This window comes from Hippopotamus amphibius, chromosome 5, assembly GCF_030028045.1.
Source record: "Hippopotamus amphibius kiboko isolate mHipAmp2 chromosome 5, mHipAmp2.hap2, whole genome shotgun sequence".
NCBI classification, from domain to species: Eukaryota; Metazoa; Chordata; class Mammalia; order Artiodactyla; family Hippopotamidae; genus Hippopotamus; species Hippopotamus amphibius.
The window spans coordinates 34,531,471-34,544,265 of NC_080190.1; the positions used below are offsets into that span (position 1 = coordinate 34,531,471).

The 12,795-nt window shown below is 37.7% G+C and overlaps 1 protein-coding gene across 2 annotated transcripts in view; it reads left to right on the plus strand.

Moving 5' to 3' along the window:
* Window positions 1-1,705: 1,705 nt before the first annotated feature.
* Window positions 1,706-12,795, plus strand: part of NOC3L (NOC3 like DNA replication regulator) — a 30,047-nt gene continuing 18,957 nt past the window's right edge. The window contains exons 1-8 of one of the 2 annotated variants that reach the window (XM_057735970.1): window positions 1,706-1,829; window positions 2,828-3,035; window positions 6,158-6,290; window positions 7,040-7,197; window positions 7,796-7,849; window positions 8,930-9,060; window positions 11,233-11,394; window positions 11,576-11,669. In XM_057735970.1, coding sequence (XP_057591953.1) covers window positions 1,821-1,829; window positions 2,828-3,035; window positions 6,158-6,290; window positions 7,040-7,197; window positions 7,796-7,849; window positions 8,930-9,060; window positions 11,233-11,394; window positions 11,576-11,669 — 949 coding nt within the window. In that variant the 5' untranslated portion in view covers window positions 1,706-1,820. The remainder of the gene's footprint in view (window positions 1,830-2,827; window positions 3,036-6,157; window positions 6,291-7,039; window positions 7,198-7,795; window positions 7,850-8,929; window positions 9,061-11,232; window positions 11,395-11,575; window positions 11,670-12,795) is intronic. The other variant, XR_009053854.1, reaches the window with a different exon arrangement.

Below are 12,795 nucleotides of genomic sequence, written 5' to 3' on the forward strand. Positions count from 1 at the left end.
AAACCCTAGACAGTTTTAAAGAAAGAACTGTCATGTTTTGCTTCCACATTTGCCATTACACCAGGCTGAATTTTATATTCTCTGGCTGTTCTCTCAGTAATTAATTCATTTAAATATATGAAAAATGTAAACTAGGACTCTACTGCTTCTAAAAGAATGAACTAACCTTGTGAATGACTGAATAAATGAATGACCCATTGACATAAATTCTAAGAAAAGAAAAAAGAACAACAGAATACAGGAGAGAAGGGATAATTAGTGATACGTGGAGTCTGGATGAAGCTGGCATAAGTTGGTTTTGAACTGAAATGGGTATGCCTCACCCTTGGAGAGACTGGATGGAAGGATGAAAGAATGGGAGTGACCACAGATATGCTGTTATGTTTGGGAAGGAATTCAGACACTTGGGAAGAGCACAGGCTAATATTTTCAATTTGTTTGATGAAGTAATACTCCAGTGGGACAGGTTCTGCTGTTTCTGAGAGTGTGTGTAAAGAAGAGAGAGCAATGGGGAAATTGGAAGGGAGAGAAAGAAGATTTCTGGATAGAATGCGATTCTTGGTCTTGGAAGAGGGATCCAGAAATTGGCAGGCTGCATCTCAGTCCTGTAAGACCCACTAGGGAACTCGGATTCTTTCGAGCTTCTGCTGGCTTTTCCCCTCTGGTTCAGGACTGCTAGGCCAGACTCTGTCAGGGGTGTGCTCAGAATCACAGACTTAAAAAAAATAATCTGAAGTGGAATTTTAAAATTTATTCATGAAAAAAAGTCTTTGAGTGACAATCATTTTGAAAAACATATTCTTGCAATTCATAAACCTTCCTGTTAAAACTAATGACCTTCGCGGAATTACTAAGCAGACAGTACAATTTACAGAAAAGTAATGGTGGTAAAATACTGAAATGCAGATGAATCTCACTGACAAAACTCTTTATCAGACAGTGGGTAAAATTAATGCAAAAAGTATTTCAAAATAAAACATTAAGAATCATAGACTTTTCAATATCCTGGTTGTGATATCATAGTTTTGCAAGATGCTACCTTTGGGAGAAACTGGGTTAAGGATATATGGGATCGCTCTATTATTTTTTATAATTGCATGGAAATCCACAATTGTCTCAAAATAAAAAAAAAATTAAAACAAACAAGAAACAGAATCATAGCTTTTTGAGTGACAGAATGTCATGAGAAATCATTAGCCATTCCACAAACGTGCCCAGAGAGGCTGTCGAGGGCCAGGCGAGGGGAGGGTACTACACAGAAGGAATAAGCTCTTCTCTGTCCTCACGGCTTTACGGGAGGAAAGCTGACTACAAATATCAGTATCTATACCAGAAGGACGAGACGAACTACATCCTGCAACAAGCTAAACACGAGGAGAGGTACAAAATGCGGGAAGGTGATTGAAAAAATCAAGTCCTCTTGTTCTAAGAGGAGAAGCCCGATTTCCAGAAGAATTTCAAGGAAACAGGGCAGGAGTCAAAGATTCCGAGACCCTGCAAATTGACCCCCCCCCCCCCCGCTCCCCGCCCCGGGACCACCCACCTCTGGCGATCCAAGGTTCACTGTGTGCCCAGGCGCGTGCACGCCAGGGAGCCGCCGGCCCGGGGCTGTGAGAACGTCGCCGCGAGAGGGCGCGCGCCCGCACCTGCCTGCGGAAGTCCCGCCCCCATTTCCGGCGGTGGAGGATGGGGAGGGGCTAGCGGCTGCTTCCGGCTTGCGCGGTGTTGCTGGTTTCCCACGTGTGTTTCCTCTTCGCGATTCTTGGATTAACCCTGACTCTGGTGGATTTGTCGGGCCGGGGTTGCCTGCAGACTTAAGGATGAAGGCCGTAAGTGTCCGCAGAAGCCGGGTCCCCGCGGCTTAGGGCCCTTTTGGCACACGGAGTCGCTGCCTGGTGTAGCCTATCGGCAGTTCTCGCCCTTGTATGGGGGGTTGTGGCCTAGATTAGGGTCTCCCTCCTGACGCTAAGCGCTGTCAGCTCCTCCGCCCTTAGACCTGGCTCCTCCTTCATCACCCACTGTGCGCGCTTGGCTTCAGGGGGCCGCGGTGAGACTACCACGGAATCTTGAGTTCACACGTAGGATGTCAGACTTGAAGGGTTCTTCAAGACTATCTTTCGAATCCGGTATTTTACAGATGAGAAGCAGGGTCCTGCCTTCAATGAGTTTATGAGTCCTGGGACCTGAGATAAGTCCATTTTTTCCCCCAGAGAGTAAGGAGATAGAAAAGCAAGTAATTTCTGAGTGACAAGTCACCAGCAAGAGAGTTGTAATCCACATACCCGAATTCACTTTTGCTTTCCTAAATTTAAGGGCCTTTGACAAATCACCATAATCTCTTTAAGCTGTAGCTTCGTCAGTAATATGAGGATGACAGCAATCGCTACTTAACTAGGCTGTTGGAGGTAATACGTTAAGAGCACTTTGTAAACAGTAAAGCGATATGTAAATGTCAGTTATTGCTGAAGACAGCCAGCATTTTGCTCTTAGTATGCTAAACTACAGGTGTTAAGCTAGCCGTGAATAATCATTTACCACTGGCTCAGTGGTTCTTCACCTTTTTTTTTGAGTCTTAGCCCCCTTTGAGAAGCTGTGGATTCTGGTCACAGAAAGACCTTCCCGTTGAATACTGATGATCTAGTGCCATGCAATAGGATTAATGCCATAGTGTGGTTTTAGCTGTTATTTCCAAGACCCATGGCTGTGAGACATTAAAATTGTGGAATTAATCTCATGAAATTTTTATAATTAATTCTCTTTAACCTGATTTTAGAAGTAAAGTAATTTAAATTTCTGGGTATGCAGTGCTTCTTCTGTTGTTTTCTAGAGAAGAAATAAAAAACAGGTCCCAAGCTTTCGGAAGTTGTTGAAAACTAGTAAAGTCAAACTTGAAAACAAGCTAAAAAACAAACAATTTAAACAACAAAGCACTCTCAAGAAGTATCGAAAAGAACAGAGGAAACTAAGGCAAGCTGTAAAAGATGCTGTGTCTAAGAAACCTATTCCATTGGAGGACCCAAAGGAAAAACGACCAGGTAATTATGAAAGCATTCATGTACTCCAGTTTCCATTGATTTGTTCTAATATGTTCTTCATGGAATAACTTTGCTTTCTAGTAATCACTCCTCTTTTCTCAGGTCTTCCTAAGAGTAGGTAAGGATCAGTAGTCCTATGTGCTTTATCACAATCACTATGAGAAAACATTTCAATACAGTATTCACAGTGAGAAAGAGCTAGCGTCTGCTTTTAGTTTGTCTAGAAAGCAGATCTGAAGATACAATACATACTTGGGAAAACAGTCTCAGAGTAGCCATGTAAATAATTGTTGGGCATACCAGTGCTGCCAGTTTCCCATGCACTGGCAGTTAGCTAAGGTAAGAACGTTGCTTTTCTCTGGTGCATTCTTCACAGTGTTGCCAAATTTCACTTAGTTTTCTAAATTTCTGGCTTTCTTTTCACTTGGAAACTTGAAGTGAAAATGAGCCATAAATTGTCATGGTGATTCTTTTGTCAACCTGTTCAAAAACTCCCAAGTACTCAAAACAGGTAAAGAATATGATGATTTTGAGTCGGACCAGTTTTTCTACGTTACTGGGGTATTCATTATTTGGCTGTATCTGACTATTCATTTTTCCCATGCCCATCTCATTCTCTTATCCTGACCTATTTAGTTTGATCCCTTGGTAGCATGTTATAGTGATGTGAAAAAGGTCATGGGACTGGAAGTCAGGAAACTTGAGCTTTTCTCTTGATTTTGTTACTTACTAGCAGTGTGGCCTTAGTCTCTCACTTAATCGGCAGGTACTTCATCTATTAAGAAAAATGCGTTGGTTGAGTTAGATGTTTTTAAAGATCTATCTAAATTTCAGAATTTAAAAATCATGATGTGTTAGTAATCATATTTTAAAAATAAAAGCAAAAGATTTCTTCATTCTTACATGTTGAGCATGTAAATGAAGTCTCTCAGGCAGTTGAATATAAGAGTATAAGGTTCAAGTGAAAGATCTGGGTTAGAGAGAATAGTTTTGGAAATTATCAGCATATAGATGGTAATCGAAGCCTTAGGCTTGGGTAATATTACCACGGAGACTGTGTAACATGAAACAGAATTTTAAGGAACCCCAGCATTTAAGAAATGAGTAGAGGAACCTGTAATGTGATTTGAGGAGGAGCCAGAGAATTAGGAAGAAAACTTTAACTGTACAGTGTTTTAGAAATCAAAAGGAGTGTGTCTCAAGAAAGAAGGAAACTCTTTATGTTATGAAATAGTCTATAAAATAAGTTTTTAATTTTAAAAAACAAGATGAAAAGTAGTGTGTATTAGAGCGTTCACCCACTTGAAATTATAGGCTATCACCACATGTAAGATAAACTTACACCAGTTGAGCAAAAAGGAAAAAAACATGTATGTACTCATAAACTCATATGTGAACTATCACAAGAATTAAAAAAAAAGAAATGGAACTTTCCTTTCACCCAACAATCCCACTGCTAAGAATTCATCCTATGATTATTTGAAAAAATTTTCCAAGAGTATATGTGCCCAAGCATATTTGTTGCAACCACTGTAATAATAGAAAAACAAACAAAAAAAAACCCCCAAAAACCCACGATCAAAAACTGAAAATAATCAAAATGTCAATTAACAAGGAATTGTTAAAATAAATGAAATAAATGTGCATAATACCATACAACTGTTAAGACTGAGGGAGAGCCATATTCTAGCTATGTGATCTACAAGATCTATGCAGCAAATGATACAGTTATCATCACTTCTTCATTCAAATTTTTTTTTTTAGCATCTGCGTATTTTTCTCTTATAGGTAAATTTAACCAGTTTAGAATGTATTTTAAATTTTGGCAAGATATTGATGAGTTGCCTGCTGGAAAATGACATGACCGTCTTAAAGTGTTAAGTTGAAGAAGTTAATAGATTGGAGAGGTTGAAGATGTAGGAGAGAGAGGGCTTCGATGGTAGAACAAGGCAAGAGTTTTGGGGATCCAGGGCACAGGAGGAGTGGTACCTCTTCCAGTGTTAAGAGAAGGAAAAAGGAAAAGATGGATGCAAATGCTGTTGAGTTCATCGTGAGAAACTGAAGAAGTTTCTAGCGTATAGCTTTTCTTAGGGACATAGGAAGCTAGGTCCTCTCATGATTATGAAGTGATGTAGGTGATGGGGTTAGACGTGTGATGATGGTGAGAGATTTGAAAAGGTACTCTTGGGAAGAGAGAAAGTTGACCAAGGAAATAAACTAATTGCTGCCAGTTTTGAGAATTGGCAGGCTCATCTGTGCAGTGTGTATGTTCACATAGCAGTATTTAGGAGTGTTAGTGGAGTCAGAAACAATTATAAGTTCCATTAGGAAAGATGCTAAGATTGTCTTGTTCATGGTTGGATCCTCAGCACTTAGAACAACGGCTTGGCACTTAGTGGACATTCATTTTTTACTAAAAAAGAGAAAGACAAAGAAAGGGAGTGAGGGACTGAGAAAGAGGTTAGAATGATCTGTAATTGGAGTTTTGTTTGATGTGAGTGCCTGAAATATAGAAGGGAAAGTAGTTGAGGATATTGACTGGAGGGTGTTTGAAGTGATAACCATGCAACCTACAGAGTAAAGAGAACACATTGGTAGATAGAAAGTAGAGTGGCCAAAGGGTTAATTGAAGGGCTGTATATTTGGTCAAGAAGTGTAGTAGTGGAAGTAACTGAATGAAAGCTAGAAGGACAAAAGGTTCTGATCAGAGAATGGAGTCAGCACCAAGTTTTGGAATGTGGCCCATGGAGGAGGTGGCTGAAGTGGAATGGAAGTGAAAGTCTTTGGCAATTAGATAGAGCTAAGGGGCTAAGTCATTGATTGATCCTCACATGCTCTGAAAACATTGCAGAATGTGTGGACACATTTTTTGGTTCTTAGAGTGGCCTAAGAATGCTCCTGGCATTTAGATTTCAGGTGTCAGAGATGCTAGCATTTTGCCTAGGCCAGGACACCTCAGTACAACAAAGAATTGTCCTGCCCAATATGTCAGTAGTGCTCCCATTTAGAAACACTGCGCTAAGGTGTTGGTAAAGCATAAGCTTTTCCTATGGTAGACACAAAAATGCAGGGTTCTACATTTCTAATACTTGTTTCTGATTTTGTTGTTGTTGTTGGAACAGGTAAACGGATTGAGAGGGAAGAGGAAGAAGAGGAGGAAGCTCTTCCTTTAGATATGATGGATGAAGATGACTTACAATTAATGAAGGATTTAGGACAAAGAGCATCTTTTCTAACGAGAGATCTTTCTTCTAGGTAATACTTCCCATCCTTTCAGTGTTGAAAACTTGGTTCTGAATTTTAATTTAAGTGGTTAGTGCAAGATGCTGCTCATCTCTGAACACAGTGTTTACAAAGAGTATACCCTATTCAGTCTGTTTCCTAAATACAGTTAGTTCATAAATAAAACAGGCTGATTTTATTTAGTGTATATCTATTTCTTTTGAGTCTGAATAGTGAAGTGGAGTGAATGGGTGAAGTATGCTGTTCTCTGTTTGAGGCAGAACAGTCCCAGGTTCTTTATGGCCATGTTACCCATGTCTCAGTCCTTTTTACCCTATTAGGTAGTTATTATTCCCTTTAACAGAGTAGAAGCTAATGCTTTCCTGTAGTCACAAGTAGTGGATCTAAAATTTAAACTTAGATACTTTTAAGTCCAGAGTCCATCCTATGTTCTGAAAGTTTGGGGAAAAGTAAAATAGCATGATATCACCCTTGGCTCTGTGGAATATTCTTAAAAAAAAAAAAAAATCTGCTGTAACTTTCACCTTTATTTTACCTTTAAAGAGAAAACTAAATGTAGCCATAGTTTGAGTCATTATGGTAGGCCCTACAATTCCTTTATTCATTTACTATACGAATGCCTGCCATGTTCCCAGTCTAGGTGCTAATATCTATATGCCTATTAAAGGTTTGGTTAGTGGTTTATTTCTCTGTACTTTTAAAATGATAGATCTCTAGGTTCTTTTTTTAAATATATTAAAACTAATTTTTTTTTCTTGCAGCCAGCCTGTTCATGCCAAGAAACGGAAGCATGAGCGTGTTATAGATAAATATGAAAAGATACCAAGAACCCTGCAAACTGCACCTGAGAAAGAACTGATTCACTTACTTCCTATCAAAGATAAAAGTGGCATAATCCCACAGACCAGAGAGAAACCAGGTAAATCTGATCAGCCTGTGTGTTAGTTAAAATTTTAGTCCTTTAATAATATCACATTCAAAGTTTTTTTATTCAGAATTTATTTTATTTTGACTTTTACACATATCTTCAAAAGGGGGTAGCTACCGTTCGTCATAGAGCAAACTTGATGATTTTGGCCAGAAATACATATGATTATCTCAGGTGCCCATTGCACCATGAGTACAGCTGAAGCCACAAGGTTAAGGTGATTCTTTTCAGAGTATTGTATTCTGTTGTTTCTAAAATTAGAAACATATTAGACATCTTTTTTAGCCTTCTTTTTTCTTGCGTGTGTTTTTTGTAAAATAAAACACATACACAAAAGTCTAGAAATCAAAGTTGTGAAGTTATGTGGTCTATCGCAAAAAATATACCCATAATACTACCATCTGGGCAAGAAAGAAATACTGCCAGCACCCAGAAACTTCCCTTGTGCTCCCCTACCTGCCTAATTTCTCCCTCCTAACAAAAGTAACTATTTTCCTGAATTTTATGGTAATCACTTCCCCTGGTTTTCCTTGTGGTTTTACCACTTACATATATTATCACATTTCTGATATGCATATTTTCTACATAGTTACTGACAGTAACCAAGATGAAGAGGACCAAGAAGAGATGGAACCTGAGGAAGGTAATGGGATGTGTCTTTCTAGTTACTAAATTGTTAGTTGAGAATTGCATTTTTTTTTTTACTTAATAGTGAATTAATTTTAGATAAAATCTGGAATGTGCATTTTGAACATTTTCCCACATTTTGAAAGTCTCACCTTGTGTAATCAGATTCTTTGTTGCTTTTATTATGGAAAATTTTGTGCAGTTGTGTTTGTGATGTCTAGGCATGCATGAAGAGTCTTATAAATTGTTACTGTTCTTTTTAATTATAAGTGAAGGACCAGCCTATGAATAACTATTAACTTTTTAGCTTAAGTTATTAAAAAATGATTCTGTGGTACAAAATCATTTTGGTTCTTTCTTAGAGCAGTTATACTTTATGTATGTCTGTTTTATGTAACTGCATGTGGGTTCTAATAGCTAGAACAGTTCTAATCAAAGTTAAACTGAAAGGACATATTTTATTATTTGAAACTATATTGGTTTGGAATTTCTGATAAAACAAGCTGGTTAAATTTTACTTTCTCTTAGCAAATCTTATTAATGTAAATGAGATTACAGGTCAACTGTTTAACTGTTTTTAGGCATCCTTCATTGGCTCATTACAGATTATGTTGTGTGTTTATAAAATCTAGTTCCTTGTGAATTTCTTAAGGTAGATGTATTTTGTGTAGTTCAGAGAACTGTATAGAGTTGAAAACAAAGGAGCATGTTCTGTACTTGTTTGAAAACCTAATCAGATTGCTCTTTCCCTAAATTAGTGTGAATTATTGTGAGTTTATTAGTACAGTAGTTAAGAATATGAGCTCCTAAGTCAGGCTGCCTGGGTTTGAATCCCATTTCTGCCAGGGATATGAGGTTAGGCAAGTTACTTTCTCTTTGCCTCAGTTTATCCACAAAATGGGGCTAATGATAGTACTTGCCTTATGTGATGGTCGAGAGGATGATATGTAGTAATCTTGGCCCATGGCAAGTGCTTGATAAAAGTTAACTATCATTATGATTATATGTTACCACAAGAAAATTATTTTATTAATTATGGTTCTTGGGTATGTGTAAATAAAGAAGTGCCTAAGAGGGGAAACCTAATCTGTTTTAGAGATCACTGAAGAGCCCATTAAAGAGCTGACATTAGAAGAACATTTAATTGAGAGGAAGAAGAAACTGCAGGAGAAGAAAATGCATATTGCAGCCTTGGCATCTGCCATATTATCAGATCCAGAAAGTAATGTAAGTATAATTTCCTTAGGCTCTTCATATTATATGGTGTAACAGTCTACTCTCTTAAGATTCTCTTGTTAGCTATAAGAAAACACAGAAAGGAAGAGCATTAACAAAATGTGGTAACTGAGAATAAATAAGAGAGTACACAGAACCTTAGCCTAATCCAAATCTGAACTTCATTTCTTCTGTGATCTTAGAAAAGTTACTTAAACATTCTGAGTCTTATTTTCTTCACCTCTAAATGAAGATATTGAACTCAATGTTATAACTCTGAAAGTGGTAAGTATAAAAATTAATAGTACTAATGAGGAGGAACCAATATGCAAATTGCTTGACTGACCTATAGAGTTATTAAGGAATGTGCTACACAGAAGTCAATGAGATTAGTTCAGGAATACTTGTAAGTGGAAAATGTTGGGGTTTTGTTTTTTTTGTTGTTTTTTCTGGTCCTGTGAAAACGGTTTATTCTTCTGTATCACTTATTTTTTTTTCTTTTGTTCTTTATTGGAGTATAATAGTTTTACACTGTTGTGCCAGTTTTCACTGTACAACAGTAAATCAGCTGTATTTATACATGTCTCCGTAACTCCTCCCTCTTGAGCCTCCCTCCCACCCTTCCTATCCCACTCCTCTAGGTCATCACAATCATCGAGTTGATCTCCCTGTGTTATGCAGTTGCTTCCCACTAGCTCTCTGTTTTACACTTGGTAGTGTATGTTTTTATTTTTAAATTTTATTTATTTTTATTGGCTGTGTTGGGTCTTCGTTGCTGTATGTGGGCTTCCTCTAGTTATGGTGATAGGAGGCTACTTTTCCCTCCTTTGTGGTACATGGGCTTCTCATTGTGGTGGCTTCTCTTGTTGTGGAGCACAGGTTCTAGGTGCTTGGGCTTCAGTAGTTGTGGCACTCAGGTTCAGTAGTTGTGGTACACAGGCTCAATATTTGTGGTGCTTGGGCTTCGTTGCTCCAAGGCATGTGGGATCTTCCCAGACCAGGGCTCAAACCCGTGTCCCCTGCATTGGCAGGTGGATTCTTAACCACTGCACCACCAGGGAGGCCCCTGTCTTAGATTTTTACAGCTATTAGTTTGGAACCCAGGTCTTCTAACTCTGAATCTTCATGCTTGTTTCATACAAGTTAGGGTTGTAGATAGGTGGTGGCATATTTGTCCTCTTACCACTATACGGCAAACATTGCTGACCAACCAGAGCATTCTTTCTCAACATAGCACTCCAGCAGGCAGTGGTAGTTCATCCAGTCAGAGACATTTGTTGAAACCAGTTCTTCACTTCTTCATCACGTAATACGAATGATCTTTACGTAAGTCTAGTTGAAGCTAAAGTTAATTAATTCCTGGTTAGTTCATATATAGGTGATTGATTGATGTATGTAACATTTTAATATATTTCAAAAAGTGTTTTTAGGGAAATAGGACACACATGTTTTAAGAAAACTCAATGCCATTTGCAGCAATATGAATGGACCTAGAGATTATCACATTAAGTAAAGTGAGTCAGAGAAAGGCAAATATCATATGATGTCACTTATGTGTGGAATCTCAAAAAATGATGCAAATGACCTTATTTTAAGAACAGAAATAGACTCACAGACATAGAAAACAAACTTATGGTTACCAAAGGGGAAAGGGGTGGGGGAGGGATAAATTAGAAATTTGGGATTAACAGATATAGATTACTATATATTAAATAGATAAACAACAAGGACCTACTGTATAGCATAGGGAACTATTCAGTATCTTATAATAACCTATAATGGAAAAGAGTCTGAAAAAGAATGTATATAAGTATAACTGAATCACTTTGCTGTACACTTGAAACATTGTAGATCAACCATACTTCAATTAAAAAAAGTAGCATCATTAAAAAAAACAAAAAAGAAAACCCAATAAAAAAAGAATTTCTAAAAATAGGTAGATTAATAAATTTAAACTTTTTAAGGTATATTTTTTCTAACTGCTTATTTAACAAAAATATGATGAATTTACAGCTTTAGTGATTTATCTGTTGTTAACGTGAGCAGTGTCTATAGTTGTATGTGTCTGAACTAGGCTATGAGCCACTGTGTGAATTCTGCTTATTGTGCCAGATGTGAGGTTGTTGTCGTTTGTTCACAATTATCTTGTCATTTCTCTAGCCTTGTAAGTTATTTCTTTGACAGATTAAAAAATTGAAAGAATTACGTTCCATGCTCATGGAACAGGATCCTGACGTGGCTGTTACTGTTCGAAAGCTGGTGATCGTCTCTCTGATGGAGTTATTTAAAGACATTACTCCTTCATATAAAATACGACCCCTAACAGAGGCAGAAAAATCTACCAAGGTAATGCTGGATATAATTACTACGCAAAAGACGCTGAAAATTTTGCATAGCTACAGATGTGAGAAATTGTGGGGTTGTTTTGTTTGTTTTTATAGGATAGTATATACTGGGCACTCATATTTTGTGCTGATTTAAAATGGATTTCAGTGTTTTAAGAAAATGATCTTTTTGGTCTTTTTAGATTCGCAAAGAAACCCAAAAGTTAAGAGAATTTGAAGAAGGCCTGGTTAGCCAATATAAATTTTATTTGGAAAATCTGGAGCAAATGATTAAAGGTATATTAAAAATATCTTAAAAGTATGTAACACACTTAGCTTTGATCAGGCAGGTGAATACTGTATTCTGTCCTGTGTGTTGAGTCAGTAGAGTGTATGTTCATGGGCAGAGTCTAGGGTCAGACTTCCTGGGTTCAAATTCTGGTTCATCTCTTAATACCTATGTGATACGCAAAGGACTTTGTTTCAGTTTTTCTGTCTGTAAAATGAGAATAAGAAGTATTTTACCTCATAGGATTGTCATGAGGAGTGAATTAATTTATAGATATAAAGTAGAATTATAGTGCCTTACTAGGCACTATGCTTTATCAGCTATCAGTATTAGTAGTATTGTTGCTGCAGTCCTTTACCCAGTAAGTAGTTGTACGTTTCTTGAATTCATGAATGGTTGGAATTTATCCTGCTGATTTTTATTTGGAGGGGGTAGTCAGGGGAGAAAGGTAATGTGAAATGGATGTAATGAGTGCCTTGAAAATGGACTTAACATTATCGGGATGATAAACTCTTCTATCAAACCCTGTTCTCTTTCTCTTTGTTCAGAAGAGGAAGGGCATAGGAAACATTTGGGCATGAATGGGGAGGAGATTTAATTGCCGAGGTGAGGTGCTTTCACCTGACTTAGTTGGGCCCCTTTACTCACTGCTGGGCCTTAAGGCCACCCACCTGCTGTCTCAGCTGCAACAGAGCTACTGAATCTTTTGGCCCAGTAGCGACATGGAGATGGGGTGGTTGGCATGGATATTTCTTCTGTGCTCTGGCATCACAGCGGGAACCTACATACTAGCATTCATCTAAAGGCCTGGCATCTTTGTATAGACCAGCACTGTCCAATAGAAATACACTATTGAGACACATGTCACTTAAAAAAATGTTAACCACACTTGAAAAAAAAAGTAAAAAGCAATGAAAGTGGTTTTAATAGTCAAGTTATCATTTCAACATGTAATCTTTTAAAAATTAGTGTAATATCTTACATTCTTTTTTTTTTTTTTTACTAAGCTGAAAATCTGGTGTATATTTCACACTTATAGCACATCTGCATTTGGACTGGCCACATTTCAAATACTTAGCTACCACATGTGATTAGTGGCCTCTCTATTGGACCATGCAGGTGTAGGCCTTTTCT